The sequence below is a fragment of the Elephantulus edwardii genome, unplaced genomic scaffold (genome assembly GCF_000299155.1).
Source record: "Elephantulus edwardii isolate Elephantulus edwardi_28Jun2011 unplaced genomic scaffold, EleEdw1.0 scaffold00271, whole genome shotgun sequence".
NCBI classification, from domain to species: Eukaryota; Metazoa; Chordata; class Mammalia; order Macroscelidea; family Macroscelididae; genus Elephantulus; species Elephantulus edwardii.
In genome coordinates, this window is record NW_006400021.1 from 2046880 (window position 1) to 2064789 (window position 17910).

General features: G+C 39.4%; 1 protein-coding gene and 1 pseudogene across 2 annotated transcripts in view; one reads left to right on the forward strand and one right to left on the reverse strand.

The window, feature by feature from the left end:
* OCLN (occludin) overlaps window positions 1–17615 on the forward strand; it is a 64653-nt gene extending 47038 nt beyond the window's left edge. Inside the window, exons 3-7 of one of the 2 annotated variants that reach the window (XM_006900034.1) lie at window positions 477–622; window positions 10526–10741; window positions 12005–12176; window positions 14938–14979; window positions 17473–17615. In XM_006900034.1, the coding sequence (XP_006900096.1) occupies window positions 477–622; window positions 10526–10741; window positions 12005–12176; window positions 14938–14979; window positions 17473–17574 (678 nt within the window). In that variant the 3' untranslated portion in view covers window positions 17575–17615. The remainder of the gene's footprint in view (window positions 1–476; window positions 623–10525; window positions 10742–12004; window positions 12177–14937; window positions 14980–17472) is intronic. The other variant, XM_006900033.1, reaches the window with a different exon arrangement.
* On the reverse strand, window positions 16059–16952 carry LOC102876572 (annotated as a pseudogene).
* Window positions 17616–17910: the final 295 nt, after the last annotated feature.

A 17910-nucleotide genomic window follows, 5' to 3' on the forward strand; every position in this document is an offset into this window, starting at 1 on the left:
AAAAAAGAAATGCATATTCTTGGGCCCTGTTTTTAAAAAGTTCCAAAACGAACAAAAATCCTGACCTACTGCTTGTGAGCTGAAACAGCTTATGGTCATTTCTTAATCACTCTCCTGCCTGAGCTTAGCAGCTACCTATCCTTAGATAAAAACAAGCAGATTTTCTGATAAGAGGGAAGGAAGAAAGGGTAATGAGTTTAGAGAATTAGTATACCTAGTCATAGCAAGATGAAAATCAGGAGATTAAGATTGTTCCTTCTTTGTAATTCATTCTAGTCTGGTTAAACTAACAGCAGGCCCTTTTATGTCTGGAAAAATTGTAATTTGATAAAAAAGACAATCCTTTCAGGTTACTGATATTTAATGAATGAAATAAATAGAACAATTTTGTATAAAATAGACATTTTATTTGCATGTCTTCACTCTTTACATTATAGGCTAAATAATATCTATGTCTCTTGCGGATGTTTCTTTAGGTTAAAAATGTTTCTGCAGGCACACCAGACATGCCGCCACCACCATCTGACTATGTGGACAGAGTTGACAGTCCCATGGCTTACTCCTCCAATGGTAAAATAAATGACAAACGATCTTACCCAGATTCTTCCTTCAAATCAACACCGTAAGTACTATCTTATGCCATTAATTGCTTTTAAAATTTCCAACAGCATGTACTAATTCTGGAGACTTACCTCTGCATTGCAGGTAGAAGCCTGGGGCTAGTTGGCAGCCTAGGAGGAGGTGGGTGGGGTTCTGACTGATGGTAGGGATCTTCTCCCTTACCTGCTAGCTGGTTAAATAGAGAAATAGTGTTGGCTTATTCACTCTCGGAATGTGACTCTGTGTGTGCTATGTTTTCGGTTTCTGGTTTTGAGTTTTAGTTATGAGAATGACAGAAAGTTACTGATTTGGTAGCAGAGCTAAGTTTATTAGATTTCTTTATAGACGAGAGAATTTGCTCATTGATAAACTGTGTCGATCTGCTTTTCTTTTAATAACTTCAACCTCATTTTGAAGTCGGTATTTCTGGAGTCTCATGCCAGATTTCTGTTTTTTGTCTCATATTTCAAGGGAACATACAGCTGATAACACCTCTAAGTTTTGTTTTGGACATAGTTGATTTTAGAACCATGGTAGTGTAGTAGTTAAGTGTTTGCCTGCGAATTGACAACCAGTGTTTTGAATCCACCAGTCATTCTGAGAGAGAGAGAGAGATGTGGCATCTGTTTCCATAAAGATGAAAGCATTCAGAGTTCTACTGCTGTTCTGTAGGGTGGCTGTGGGTCAAAACCAACTTGACAGCACAAAAGGACATGCACATTTGTGTGTCACTCTGGTGGCATGATTTAAGTGCTTGAATGTTAGCCGAAAAGTTGGAGTGTGAAGCCACCCAGCTTCTCCACAGGAAGAAGACAAGACTCTCCTTCTGCAACCTTGGCAGCCTAGAAGGTTCTATGGGAACAGTTTGGCTGTACCATGTGGGTGCATTATGAGTTGAAGTCAGTTCCACAGAACACAAAATCACTTTGGAAACCAAAAAACTCTTTCTTTTAGGGAATTAGATTGTGTTAAATGAAATGTGCGAGTTTAATTTGAAGACAGAAAGCTTTATTATATTGGAATATGATTTGGAAAACAGACCGATGGACTGCCTTTTTTATACTAGATGCTATCAAGTTGAGTCTGGCTCCTAGTAACACTTGATTCTGTGGCATATTCACAGCAGCGGACTGGACCACATTATTACAGTCATTGTATCAGCTCATCTCCTTAAGGTTGTTCCTTTCTTTTCTGATCTTCCACTTTACCAGTCGTGTCTTTCTCCAGGAACTGGTTCTTACTGGTATCATGCCCAAAGTATGTTAGGAAAGTCTTGTCATCCTCTTTTCTAAGGAACATTCTAGCTGCACTGAATTCATCCAAGACGCATTTGTTTGGTCTTTTGACAGTTCATGGTATTTATAACATTCTTTGCCAAAACCGCCATTCAGACGCATCAGTTGTTCAGTTTGCCTTATTCATTGTCTGCCTTTTGCACTGATGAGGCACTTGGAAATATCATGACTTTAATCTGATGCACCATATTTGTTTGTGTGATCTTGCTTTTTAGCACAGTGAAGAGGTACTTTGCAGCAAAATTGCCCAATTATTTTCTTGACTGCTGCTTCCATGGGTACTGATTACGGCTTTCTGTAAAATTAAATCATTGACAACACCAGTCTTTTCTCAATTTGTCATGGTGTTGCCTGTTGGTCCAATAGTGAGGATTTCCCCCCTTCCCCTTATTTTGAGGTATAATTCATACTTAAGGCTTTATAGTCTTGCTCCTTCTTTACATGAGCAACTCAGGTCACCTTCCACACTGGTTTGCTGCTTGCTTGTCCTGGAAATCCCACAGAATCATGGAAGTCAAGAGGTTCAAATCTCCGGGTCCATTTTAAGAACACCCAGGAAACTGCCCAGGCCATCACATGTATGCATATCCAGAAAGCCACATCTGAAAGGTGTCACTGCAAAAGCAGAGTGTGCCATTCAGACATTACAGTGATGGAGTTGATAGATGTGCCCAGGCCAAACAGTGGAGGTGGCCAAAAAAAGAGAGTGCTAAGTTTTTGCTGCATATGCTTAAAAATGCGGAGAATAATGCTGAACTTAAGGGTTTAGATGTCAGTTCTCTGGTCCTTGAGTACTTCCAGGTGAACTAAGCTCTCAAGATGTGCTACTGCCTCTCGCCCCCATACTGAGATTATCCTTACTGAAAAGAAACAGATTGTTCCTAAACCAGAAGAGGAAGTTGCCCAGAAAAAAAAGATCTTCCAGAAGAAACTGAAGAAACAAAAACTTACAGCTAAGGGATAAATGCTTCAGCATCAAATAAAATTCAAATAATTCTTAAAAAAAAAACAACCACCAGACTTTATAATCTTGTGCTTTCTTCAGGAGCATGGCCCCTGCACAAGGATGATACATAAATTCATGAAGTGTTGAATATTTTTAGATGGAAACAGAGGCTTTATATTTTAATTTCATATTAAAAACTATTTGTAAGGAGTTGAGAGTGGAAAAAAATGGCTGAGATCCAAAACTTGATTGTTGTTGTTGTTATTAAGTGCCATTGAGTCTCGGGCGACTCATAGTGATCCTATGAAGGAGAGTCCCCGACACTTGGGTGCCTTTCATCCTCTCTCCAGGTTCATAAGGTTTACGGAGGCAAGCTATTACGGAAGTGGATGCCACTCCTCCTTCCCAGCTTGTTTTAATTGGGGAGCTCTACCCACACTCTGTCCCCATTGGGTAGCCAACCATTAACGCATTTTTTTTTTATGTGTGTACCGTCAAATTGGATCTGACTGGTACAGGAGGCGACTGTTCCTCCTTCTTCAGCAGAGCATCTGGTGGATTTGAACCGCGCACCTCTGGGATTGCAGTGCAGTTTCCTGCCACTAGGCCACCAGAGCTCGCCCCATTAACGCATTTGACACATCAGTGTCACGGTGTTCAGCCTCACAGCAACCAAAAGTGAACACGGTACGGCAACTTGTACACCAGGGCTATACGACCTAGAGGAATGTCTTGATTAAAAGAAGGAATTTTTTAAAAGACCACAAAAAACATTCCAGTCTTTGATCCTCATCATTGTTTCAAGTTGTCTGTTTTCAATGAGCAAGGTTGTACTAGCTGAACACTGCAAGTTATTGACAAGTCTTTCTCTAATGCTGATGCCGCCTTCATCTTTGTCCTCTAGTCCACCTGCTTGTATTATTGGGCTAATTTGTTCTGTATGTTGTTGTTGTTGTGTGTGCCATCGGTTGGAACTGACCCATAGCTGACCCTCCAGCAGGTTTTCAGAGGTAGTTAATCCCATGGAAGAAGATTGCCCCTCCTCCTGTGGAGCAGGTGATGGGTACATCTGGAATAAATACAATCCTAACATGTATCTTTCCTGATTTTAAACCACGCTATATTCTACCCACTGCTTTTTTTGTTTCTCTACATTTTCCACAAAAATACAATTACGTTTTCTGGAATTCATATTTTTCACAGTTATTTATAATTATGATGTAAGTATTTTATAATCCACACAGCCTCTGCATAATCATGGAAACACAGGTGAAGATCTTTCTGCTATTTTCTATTATCGATGAACTTCATCTGACATCAGCAACCTCCCTGTATTATTTTCTGAATCCACCTTGACTTTCCTGCAGTTCCACATCAGTTTACTGCATTTCAGTATTTTCCATGCTCAACCCAATTATTTCAATCACTGTGCCAGTCCATCTCATTGAGGGTCTTTATTTCACTGAAACAAAAGCTAATATGAATTAACCTTTATGTGTTAAAATGTCAGGAGTTGAATGTTCCCATGATCTAAAGCTGTCCAGGCTTAAAGACTTTTGCAAGCATGGTTCCTTTGCCCAAGGACTGGCACCTTCTGACAGCATACTCAAAGTATGTGAAGTGAAATTTCACCATGGGGTTCATTAGGGAAATAAGAGGTTATAATTCAGGATCAGGAGTAACTCAGGATACAATTCTTTGGCCAAGACAATCTCTTCTCTGCCTTGTCTGCAAGCAGGACTCTAGCTCTTGGGCCCCTAATCTCTCAGGGTGTTCAGCTCTCTCCGTCAGTGAATTGTCAAGCCCATTGGAGCCACTTTGCTCTGTGGTCCAGGGGCCCAGGGTGCCATTCCAACATTCTCGTTCAGCTGTCACCATTTCTCTGCTGCTGCTTCTTGCGGTCTTGTACTTCTTTGGTGTAGACAATGTGCTCTTTCTTTCTCTTTTAAATCTAGAAGGTTCTCAGCACAGTGTTCCATAATTTCTTAGTGTTAGGAGATGCTCTCTCTGACATTGGCTTTCTAGTAAGTCTAACAAGATGGCTAAACAGGTCAGTCTCCTTAATTTTTTGGAGAGGGTGTGTCCATGTACATTAATTGCATAGTCTCACCTCCACAAGGGGTTCTATGTTGGTTCTAACTCAATGTACATAACAACAATTTGCCATATTAGCAAGTGCTTAATTCCCTTGATTAGCTACAAGAATCTTGATTATTTGCATAGTCCTACCCAAGCATTTTATAGGAGTTGCAAGACTGGGTCGTGAAAGGCCATATAAAAGTGATTGATTGCATCACAGGTACACTCCCTGCTCACACCCAGAGTGAATTAGCCTTTATAAATTAAGACCTAAAGAGATGAGTGTTCTCAAATATAAAGTTATCAAGGTCAACTGCCTTCTTAGAGTGAGACAATTGCTAGTTAGCACGAGGCTGATAGAGGACTTTTATGCAGGTTAAGAGAATGAGAGAGACCTTGATTTTAAGCAAAAAGAGGAAATCACTGGTTCATATAAGACCCAAGGATTAATCTAGATTTAGATATAGCATGATCCAGGTTTCCTTCATGCTCTCATCTCTTGTTTTGCTGACCTTATTCTCTGTGCATATTAGATAGCTGTCCACATTGAATGTGGTTGTTTTTATGTGCCATCAAGTAGGAATCAAATCTTTTATATATGTGGAAAACAATCCCTGGAGAAGCTCAATATCAGCTGTGAAAACTAGATCAGGTGCTGATTGTGGAACAGACAAATACAAGTTCAAGCTGAAGCTGAGGAAAATTAAGTCAAATGTATAGGAACCAAAATTTGACCTTAAATCTATCCCACTCTAGTTTCAAAACCATCTCAGGAACAGGTTTGAGGTCTTGAACACCACATGAGGACCAAATGAACTGTAAGAGGATATCAAGAATATCATCCATGAAGAATGCAAAAGGTCATTACAAAGGCAGAGGAGGAAGAAAAGACCAAGATGGATGTCAGATGAGACTCTGAATATTGCACTAGAGCACTAAGAAGACAAAGCAAAAGGAAGAAATTAAGGAGCTGAACAAAAAAGAAAAAAAAAAAGGAGCTGAACAGAAGATTTCAAAGGACAGCTTGGAAAAACAAAGTAAAATATAATGAAATATGCAAAGAGCTGGAGTTAGACAATCAAAAGGGCTGAAATCGCTTAGCATTTCTTAAGCTAAAGGAATTGAATAACAAATTCAAGCTACAAGTTGCAATATTTATGGATGTTTTGGGCAGAATATTAAATGATCCAAGAAGCATTAAAAGAAAATGAAGACATATACAGAGTCACTGTACCAAAAGGAATTGGCAGACACAGAATTTCATGAAACAACATATGAGCCAGAGGCTGTGGTGATGAAGAAGTTCAAGCTGCTCTGAAAGAATTGGCAAAAAGCAAGGCTCCAGGAATTCACAGCATACCAATTGACCATTGCCATATTGAATATTGATCTGTTACTCTTTTAGTTTAAGGGTCAGAAAACAATTCTTTCCCCAAAATTTCTGTGCCAAATCTACTAGTAGGATTCTGTTGGGCTCTTTTTGAGTGACTCTCAGGTATCATCCCAGAGACTCGAATGATGGAGTTCCCCGATTGTCTTGGTTTGGGTATACCCCAGAGAGCATTGACAATTCTAAAGTGGCATGTAAAATAATTGACATCATTTGGTCATGGCCTCAGTGTTGATGATGTAGTGGTTTCTCCTCCTTCACTGTTACCAGAAAAAGAGGATCCTTGGGGAGTCAGTTCAGTAATTGTCTTGCACTCCAGTGGCTAGGTACCCCTGGGAGTATCATGTTCTCATCTAGATTTCAATTTAATAGGGGTGGGAAGTATGCATAATAACTACACTGAGAGTCGGGATAAGATAGGAGCAGCTGTGTGTATACAGGAGGGGGCAGGGAGAAGGAACAGTTACAAACTAAAAGAATAAAAATAAATAACTATAAAAACTATAAAAGGGTAAGTTTTGGAAGTTGTCAGAAATGCATGTGTCTGTGAGCAAAGAGAGGCCTGAAGCCATGTAAGGGAAGTGACACTACTTGTCCAGTCATAATACAGATTGTTCTGATTTTGGTTTCACTCAACGCAGTATGCTCTAACTCTCCTCCTCTTTCTAGTCCTCCACCTCCTCCTCCTAGATTCCCTGTCCCTTCCTGCCTTCTCATCTTTAATTTTGGGCATATGGTGCCCTTTTGGTCTCTTCTAGTTGGTATTTTCCTTAGCCCTTTACTGCATATACTTTACATACTATGGATTTTCTTTTTAGCTTTTATGCTGGAGCATGTAGGAAGAGGTAGGAAATTTCCAATGTGTAAGGCCTTTTAATATCCATATCAAAAATCATTAAATTAAGGCAAGAGGCGTGCTCTTAATTAGCTCTTTTTGTGTTTTAGTTCCCTATCTTCACCCTGCCCCCAGTTTGTTTTCTTCATTAACTTCCCCCTCTTCTGCCTCCTGGCTTCATGTGTTCTGCTTAAAGCAGAGGCATATAGTACCTGGCCATTTTGGCAGCATGTCTAGGAACTTGTTAATCATTAATTCATAGAGAAAGTCACATTTTCCTTCTATCAGAAGCAGCATTAACATAGCATACAAAACTACATTATCTTGAATAAACTTAGAAAAATACCACCCCACCCAAAAAAAAGCTTTAGGAGTCCACAAAAAATTAATAGATGTGATTGGAAATCCACAGCTCCAACAACAGTTATATATAATCAAGTGGTTCAGGATCATATAGAGAGCAGAATATGCCTGATAGATAGAACTCAAGATTGCATTAGCTATAAATTGTAAGCAGTAAGGGAGAACAAAAAGGAACTGGACCCTTTTTTTTTTTTCTCCAGACATTTTAAGTAGACAATTTAGAGGTTATAATGAGTTAGGATTGATTCAATGACAACATTCTTTGTTTTGTTTTATTTTTAATAACAAATCTGAGACTTGGCAACCTTTCAGCTTTCTTTGGTCTTCATTTCTTTTCTGTTTCTGTCCTACACTAGCTCCACTACAGAAGAAACTTAAGTTTTGCTTTTCTATTACTCAGTAACAATTTACAGTTACTACATAACAGCACCTGGAATTTTATCCTCCTGTTAGATTTAGTTTTGTATTTGTAACAGAAACTTTATGTACAATTAGAAATTTGATACAGTATGAAACAATTACATTAGAAAAATGGTACATGTAATGGAATCCCTTCTTTTCATTCAGTCTATATGACTTAAGGAATAATACAGCCATTTTAAAAGAATCCTTAATGAATTCTTCAGTTCATTGTAGTATAAAGTTTTTACATTTATTTTTAGATCTCCTAGGATTGTTATTTAAAGAAGAGAATTGATTATTATGTTCTTATTAGGCACTGGCATCAGCTCTGACTCATAGGGGTACTTTGTTCAGTAGAGGAAGCCTTGCCTAGTCCCGTGCCATCCTCACAATACCATCTGCCTATTGTAATTATTGTGCCAATGCATTTTGTTGTTAATTTTCCTGTCTTTCGCTGACTCTTTGCTTTCCCAATCATGATGTCCTTTTTTCCAAGGAATGACCCCTCCTGATAATATTACTAGACTATGTAATGTTATTAATGAAATAACATTTGAGCAAGAGCCTATGATGATGAAGGAAGAAGTTCAAGCTGCTTTAAAGAAAATAGCAAAAAATAAGGCCCCAGGAATAGATGGTATACCAATTGACATAAACAGATGCTGCCCTGGATATACTCACCAAGTTGTGCCAAGAAATCTGGAGAACAACCACTTGGCCAACTGACTGGAAGAGATCAATATTTGTTCCCATTCCAAAGAAGGGTGGCCCAACAGAGTGTGGAAATTATAGAACAATATCGTTGATTTCACATGCAAGCAAGATTCTACTGAAGATTATCCAAAAACGACTGGAACAGCACATCAGCAGAGAATTGCCAGAAGTCCAGGCTAGGTTTAGAAGGGGTCATAGTACTAAGGATATTATAGCTGATGTTAGATGGATCTCAGCTGAAAGCAGGGAATACCAGAAGAATGTCTATCTGTGTTTCATTGATTATGCAAAGGCGTTTGACTGTGTGAATCATAACAAACTGTGGCTGACTCTGAGAAGAATGGGAATCTCAGAACATTTAATCGTGCTAATGCAAAACTTATACTTGGACCAAGAGGCAGTCGTCAGAACAGAGCAGGGTAACACTGCATGGTTCAGAATTGGGAAAGGTGTATGCCAGGGATGTGTTCTATCTCCATACCTTTTCAACCTGTATGCAGAGCAGATTATCAGAGAGGCTGGGCTCTATGAGGAGAAGTGTGGCGTCAAGATTGGTGGAAGATCTATTAACAATCTGCGTTATGTAGATGACACAACCCTGCTTGCTGAAACTGAGGAGGACCTCATGCACTTGCTGCAGAGGGTCAAGGACTGCAGCCTTTAGTATGGACTGAGGCTCAATGTCAAGAAGACAAAGATTCTCACCACTGGACCAATTGGTAGCATCAGGATGGATGGCGAAGAGATTGAGATTGTTCACAGCTTCAGTTTGCTCGGCTCCATGGTTAACACTCTTGGCACCAGCAGCCAGGAAATCAAAAAACATACTGTGATGGGAAAGTCTGCTGTTAGGGACCTCTGTAAAGTACTCAAGAGCAACGGTTTCTCTCTGGAGACTAAGGTGCGCCTGATACAGGCCATGGTCTTTGTTATCACTTGTTATGCATCAGAGAGTTGGACAATGACTAGGAAGGATAGAAGGAGAATTGATGCCTTTGAGCTGTGGTGCTTGGGAAGAGTATTGAATGTGCTATGGACTGCCAAGAAAATAGATTCATCCTGGAGAGGGTTAGACCAGGCTACTCCTTAGAGGCAAGGATTCTGGGGCCTCGTCTGACACACTTTGGACATGTTGCAAGGAGGGACAGGTCCTTGGAGAGGGATATCATGCTTGGGAGGGTGAAGGGACAGCGCAGGAGGGGAAGACCATCTATGAGGTAGATTGATTCAGTGACTGGGGTAATTGGGATGGGTGTGTCAGAGGCATTGCAATTGGCACAGGATAAAGCAGGGTTTAGGGCTGTTGTACATAGGGTCACTATGAGTCGCAAACGACTCAAAGGCACATAACAATAACAACAACATGTAACCCTCTGCGTGGATCAGTACACCTCAGTCTTTAAAGTGATATCCTTGCTCTCCAGAGGTCCCTGGCAGCACATTTGCCCATTGCAGTACAAAGTTTCATTTCTTGATATATGTAGTCTAAAGTTAATATGACTAAGAGCTTGCTTCTGAGGGTCAAACTTCCAGAGGCAGAGATGTCATGTATTCTCCTTCCCCACTAACATTTCATGAAACTGGAAAAACCTGTAGAGAAGAATCACAACCTTTATTTCTTGACAGCCTTCTGCTGTCACACAGGCTGGGTACGCACCTTCCCAAAGTGAGGTTTTTGATTTATTTTATGGAGAAAGGTTGAAAATGAGCATTATAGCTGCTGGCATGCATTTTAGGACTGTGCTGGTACTAAATTAAATGCTGTAGATGAGGGATCTACTCAGTGTTAAGCATAGGAATTTGAAGTGGGTGCGCCTACGTGTGGCAGCTCCTCAGTTGCTCGTACCTCATGGTTACAGTGTGTCCTGGTGCAGAATAATCACTGGAAAACACTGTTTTAGGGTGCCGGAGGTGGCTCGGGAGCTTCCCCTGACTTCACCTGTGGATGACTACAGACAGCCTCGTTACAGCAGCAGCGCTGACTTACAGACCCCTTCAAAATGGGCTCCCACGAAGGGAAGGGCAGGGAAGTCAAGGAGAACAGAGCAAGACCACTATGAAACAGACTACACGACGGGCGGCGAGTCCTGCGATGAGCTGGAGGAGGACTGGGTCAGGTACCAAGCCAGAACTTGCTGGAGCCTTTCTCACTCCAGTTAATAACATGGGACAGCCAGGTTTGGAGTGTGGCCACCCAAGCTGCGTCCATGACGTAATCTCATTTTCTCTGCCAACCAGGACTGGAGACAGTCTGTCCCCCACCTTAATAGCCTTTCATAATAATGTTTAAGTCACATACTAATGACAGATTGAGGTGGTGAGAATACTTTTGCAGCCATATCTAGCAGTCATTTTCTGCTTTTTCTACCACATGGATGATAAACTTCACCAGGCTCTTCCAGTCTATATCCAAGGAAAAAAAAGTCTTTCTGATCATTAAAATACAAGTAGAGAAAACTCTGTTTTACATAAAGTTGTTACAGATTATCAAATTTTTAGACCAATGCTATGGCTTTCCTTTGACAGTTACTTTAACGTTAGGCTGCCACATTCAAATCAGAGGTGTTTTCCTTTGTTTATTTTTTAAAGAAATATAGTGGTGAAAATATGCTTTATAAACACTGTTCTGTCTTTACAATTTCTTTTCAATAACAGTTACTTTGGTACACAATTTCATAAAAACTAAAGTAATAATTTACTATTGTTGCCAAGGTTGTGATTAAATTCCTTTGACTGTCCGTAGTTTTGTTTTAATCCACTATCACATGCTATGCTCATTATGATACCTAGCCTTTCATGCCTAAATATTTTGAGGAATAAAATACAAATTAGAAATAATAGCTAACCAAAACATTGTTTCTAAGGGTGTTGCAAGGGTTGAGTGGGCATGTGTAGCAAAACAACAACAAACCTGAACTGTAGTATAAAACGTATATTCATTCTTAGTATAGTTTCTTTGCACTCAACCTGACTTCTCCCTCCCCCCCATAAGAAACATGGTGACAACAAGAGAATCTTATTCTCCCTACTCCACTAGCTTATTATTTTTGAGGAAGAAATACTGGATTATTTTTTGTTCTAAAAAATATTTTTATTGGTTTTCATATAATAAACACTGGATTTTAAATTATCCTAAGGCTACATAGCAACCTTGTCAGCACAGTTAAGAACTTGACTGTTAACCAGAACATTGGTGCTTCAAACCCAATAGCCTTTCCATTGAAAACAGATGTAGCAATCCGCTTCTGTAGTCACAGCTTAGAAACCTGGTGGGGTGTTTCTTCTCTCCTGTAGAGTTGCTGTGAGTCTGAATTAACTTAATAGTAGAGAGAGAGAGAGAGAGTGTGTGTATCTGTGTAACATTTTCTCTCAATTTTTAGGGAATATCCACCTATCACTTCGGATCAACAAAGACATTTTTACAAGAAAAGTTTCGACACTGGCCTCCAGGAATACAAGAGCTTACAAGCAGAACTTGACGAGATCAGTAAAGAACTCTCACGTCTGGATAAAGTATTAGATGACTATAGAGAAGAAAGTGAAGAATACATGGTAATCTGAAATTTTGATATTCATAAATCATATAAGGTTTTATTCTAATTCATGGAGATTCAGTGTTCTTTATACTAATGTTAGTTTTTTAAAATGCTTAGAATTATCAAAGAAATATTTCTTTCAAGAGTAATTGCAAATTAATTGGGTCTTTCCAAGCTGAAGAATATGCCAGTGTAGATAAGAATTACAAAGCAAACGTCCTTTTCTCGTAAAAGTGAGTATGTGTATCTACCTGCATGGGCACGCACGTGAATACACACACACACACACAGAATTTTTTTTTTTAGTTGGAACTCTCTTGTGTGTTTCATTGATCTCTTTCTGGCTAAAGTGGTGTAGAAAGAGTGAGTGGGGCTAGTGTGAGGGAAGCTCAATCTGACCTCCACTAACCTTCTGAGGCAGAACAGTCATCTTTGGCCACATCTACAGTATAAAACCAAATCCCATGAAGAAAGACATGTCTCATGCTCCCCATGCCTGCTTCTCTCAGTTCTAACACCACCACCATCCTACACAGAGCTGTTGCTGCTCTGCTACCATCCACTAATCTGTTCCATGAGCTTATTCGGAAAGTTACATATGATTCCCTCAGATCCCTACCCTCAGGTAGTACCACTGGACCAATCGGTAGCATCAGGATGGATGGTGAAGAGATTGAGATTGTTCACAGCTTCAGTTGGCTCGGCTCCACGGTCAACACTCTTGGCACCAGTAGCCAGGAAATCAAAAACCGTATTGCGATGAGAAAGTCTGCTGTTAGGGACCTCTCTAAAGTACTCAAGAGCAACGGTGTCTCTCTGGAGACTAAGGTGCGCCTGATACAGGCCATGGTTTTTGCAATCACTTGTTATGCATCAGAGAGTTGGACAATGACTAGGGAGGATAGAAGGAGAATTGATGCCTTTGAGCTGTGGTGCTGGAGAAGAGTATTGAATGTACCATGGACTGCCTAGAAAACAAACGGATTCATCCTAGAGAGGGTTAAACCAGGCTGCTCCTTGGAGGCAAGGATTCTGGGGCTTCGTCTGACATACTTTGGACATGTTGTAAGGAGAGACAGGTCTTTAGAGTGGGACATCATGCTGGGTAGAGTAGAGGGACAGCGCAGGAGGGGAAGACCAGTTACTGGGGTAATCGGGATGGGTGTGTCAGAGGCAATGAGATTGGCACAGGATAGAGCAGGGTTTAGGGCTGTTGTACATAGGGTCGCTATGAGTCGCAGACGACTCGACAGCACATAACAACAACAACATCCTGTCCCTTTTTGCACAGTTGTCTGCTTATCTCACCAGAGCAGATTCTAGAATATGAAGCTATGCACTTTTAACCTTTGGATACAGATCATTACAAAACTACTTTTCAGAAATTTTGTGCCAACTGAGTTCCTCTTTCTGATCACTAGGGGGCTCATTTAACTCACGTGTCACTAGCATGTGTCTGAAAAATTACCATCTTGTATGTTGTTATGGGCCATTGATTTGAACTGATCCATAACTGACCCTCCAGTGGGTTTTCAGAGGCAATAAATCATATTAGAGATTTCCCATCTTTCTCTTAGTAGATTCAAGTTGCATGTATTGTATATTAAATATTAGTAATTGAACTTTCTACTTCGTTTCACATATTTATTGGAAATTCATATTAATTTTATTAAATACTGTGTGCCATTTTTCTGTTAGTGGGGTCTTCCTTTCAGTAGGAAGTCATTACTTTTTTTAAATATGTATGTGGGTGTGTGTGCGCGCGTGCATGTGCACCATCAAATTAGATCTTACTGGTACAGGAGCAGATTGCCCCTCCTTCTCCAACAGAGCATCTGGTGGGTTCAAACCCCTGACCTCTGGGATTGCTGTGCAGCTTCTTACCACTAGGCCACCAGAGCTCGCCAAAGTTATTACTTTTTATATAATTTCATCTTACTGGGTTTTACAGTATCTGTATGGAGTCATCATAAATTCTTTCAATTCAATAAACATGTATTGGTTACATGTTCTTTCATGATATGAAATGCTGAATATAGAAAGGCTAAAAAGCCCTTGTTTCTGCCCTCCAAGATTTTAAGCTCTTAGTCTGAGAGAAATAGACATCTAACATGTTAGTACAGTAAATACTAGGTTTGCCTTATGTACAAGGCGTATAAGAACTGACTGCTCAGAGAAGGCATGAAGTCTGTGCAAGTGAAGAATTTCTACACACAAACACACACACACACAAAGGGCATGATTACAGACATCAGTGCATACTCAGAGATCTGGAAGCATTAAAACACCTAATCTTGGGGGGAGGGGAGAGGGGTTTGTGCGGGGAGAAGGGTGCAACAATGAATGAATGGAATCCCAAAATCTCTGCAGATGTTCATTGAAATGAAAAATAAACAACCTAAATTAAATTAAAAAAACAAACAAACAAAAAAAAAAACACCTAATCTTTTCAGAGATCAACAAATGATGAATCTCAAGGTTGGAGACTAGATTGTAAAGAAGTTAACAGAGAGCTAAGCAGAGGTCCGTAACTTGACCTGAGCTGTGTTTAAATAAGTGTCCTGTGGATGTGCCTGGAGAGAGAGGGAACACAATACAGTAGAGCTCTCTGCTCCTGTGAATGGAACGCAGGAAACTGGATGTCATATTCCTTCATACCTTCCAGCCTTAAAACTTACTATTTTCATTCTCTTTCATTTTTTTTTTTAATCAGGAATGTTTTTCTTAAAATGGGAAGTATACTCACTGAGCCTTTACCCCTTGTTTCTCATTAACAGGCTGCTGCTGATGAATATAACAGACTGAAGCAAGTTAAAAGAGTAAGTATTTGAATTGTAGGGTTCTTGTATGGAGAGCTTTTCTATTGTATGCTTTTATTTGACCTTTAGAATGTCTATGAATACCTTTCTGTACCTTGATTATACACAAAAGGCCTGTAATTGTGAGATAAAACTGTAATGGACAAGTTGGAAATTTCATTTCTGTGGTTTCCAGGTACAGCCAATACTGCTTCTTAAAAACTATTTTTAAATTAGAAACATACCAAAAAAAGTACACACAAAAGTGTACAGCTTGATAAAATTTCATAAAAAGACCAAACATCTATGAGACTGCCACAGAGATAAAAATATGATTTTTTTTTTTTAGCATTTCTCCTCCACCACAGCTCAGAGCAACCACTGTCTTGAATCATGTGTGTGTGATAAAAACACATATATCACCACAAGGCACAGTAAACAGTGACAAAATGACCAGGCGCCAATTGCAAAACCATTCACCACGATAAAAAAGAAACAAAACAAAACAAAACAAAACAAAAAAAAAAACCCCAACACAAAACCCATAAACCAAAGCATTTGTCGTTTCAACATTTTTAAATGTACAACAGTGGCATTAGTTGCCTCCATCTTGTTATGCCATTGTTACTGTTTTTCTTATGTTTTTAACATCTTTAACACCAACGCATTGGCCCTCAGCAGTGATTTTTCCCTCTGTTGATACTAATAACTTGGGCTCTATGCATTTGCCTATTAGTATTTCATGTCATTCAAACTATACAACATTGTCCCTTTCTGGCTCACTAAGCATGTTTTCAGAGTTTGTCTGTGTATCCTGGCTTTCAGCATCATAGATTGTGTTTGAGAATTTTTAATTTTGTATAAATAGTATCATGTGGCATGTATATTTTGAGTGGCTTCTTTCCACAATATGCTTGCTTTTTTTTTTTTTAAATTTTAAAATCATTTATTGTAAGATAATTTACAAATATCTTGCTGTCTTTAGTAATTTGAACAATGGACCAACAATCTTTCTGACAAGGACAGCATTAAGCATAATGAAATGAGCTGGCTTAACTTTTCTTCTTTACCTCTTGTCTGAGGATGACACTTGATTTTCATTAATCCAGAGCTGCAGCACCAGAGATGATTTCAGTCAACTCCTTTGTGATGACAGCTTGGCGGGTACGGTTGAATGTCAAAGTCAGTTTGTCGGTCATCTCAGAGGCATTCTTGCTGGCATTGTCCATAGCTGTCATCCTGGCACTTTGTTCACTAGTGGTGGACTCCTTCAGAGAGTAGTAGATGATGTTTGCCAGACTGTATTCTTGGTAATTTCGTAGCACATCAGCATCAGTATCATCATAGATACTCATGCTTTCAGCACTTGGAATTGTATTACGGGAAAATATGGGCTTTTCATCAGTCTTATAGGAGATGACAGACCTGAATCGATTAAAGATGATAGATCCTTCATCAAATTCATAGCCAGAGTTCAGCAATTCAAGAGCAATAACTGATGCATCTCCAAAAGTAGGAGGCTTCCTTCCCACCTCTTTAAATGTTACCAGAAATTGGTCCGAATGAGTCCTATGCAAGATGCCCCTGATTTTATCTCCAGTCCCAACATTCATAACTTCTTTTCCAGCTGCTGTAAGCTCGGCCACCTCACTTTTTATCTGTTTTGCAATCGAGGAATGAATAGCACCACAGAGCCCTCGATCTGAGGATACACCAATAATGAGGTGTCTCTTCTTGTTTTCAGGAACCTTAATATCAGCTTTCTCATAGAGCGCTAGAGGTCCGACTCCATATACTCGAGCTAGTTTCAGCTCCCTCTCTGCTCGGGCATATTTTGCTGCTGCTACCATTTTCATAGACTTGGTAATTTTCTGAATGTTTTTGATTGACTTCAGTCGCCTGGTAATATCTTTCAAAGTTGCCATATTTTGAACTTAGGTCCATTGTGGCTGCACAGCCCAGGCCGAGACAACGAGGTTTGTCTGAGAAAACATGATGGTGCAGGCCTTGCTGAAGGTCGGGCAGACCCACAATATGCTTTTTTAAGTATGTTTATATTGAGGCATTAGCTATGGTTCTAGTTGGTTGTTTTGTGTTGGGTTTTTGTTTTTTGGTTTTCTAATACAGTTTATTAATCCATTCTACTATGAGTTCATAAGTAATGTAACTACAAACATTTTTTATATGTTTTTCCTGTACACGTACACACACACCCCTGTGAATGAAATTGTAGAATCTTTGGGCTTTATATATACTGTCATTTAGTTGTATTAACTTTCAGCCCCACCAAATAGTGCATATTGCTTTTGCTCTAAATTCTTGTCAACATTTAATATCATCAGTTTTTATTTACTTACATAACTTTTTGTTTGTAAACATTTTATGTTGCCTCAGTTACCACTCCCACTAGCTCTTTGTGATTAAATAATAATCCTTTTACCTCTATCTTTCCAACAGCCAACATTCCACTCATTTTTATTTTATTGAATCTAGCTGATTTTTTTTCTTTCTTAGTCCTCAGATTACAAAACTAAGAGGAATTATTGCAAAGAGTTGAAGAGCAAATTGTCACACATCAAGAAGATGGTTGGAGATTACGATAAAAGGAAAACATAGAAGGAAGATGTTACCCAGGTTGAAAGATTAAGGAATATCTGTCTGATGTCTCCACAGTGTTCTCATGAGGCAAATGACTGGACCGCAATCTGAGAGGACAAGCCTTTGTGATCATTGCAAAGTTTTGTTAGCTTTAATATAATCACTACATCATCATCAGTATTGAAGCATTTTATAAATATATTTTGAAAATCAACTGAGCTGAGCACTCCAGTTAAGGATTTTATGTTTTAAACATTGGTTCTTGTTTTAAGAACTACTTTTTGAGGTTTATAAATCTGAAAGGAAGGTCCAGTTGTGGACCATGCTGTGGACTTGAACACCCTGAGAGCATGT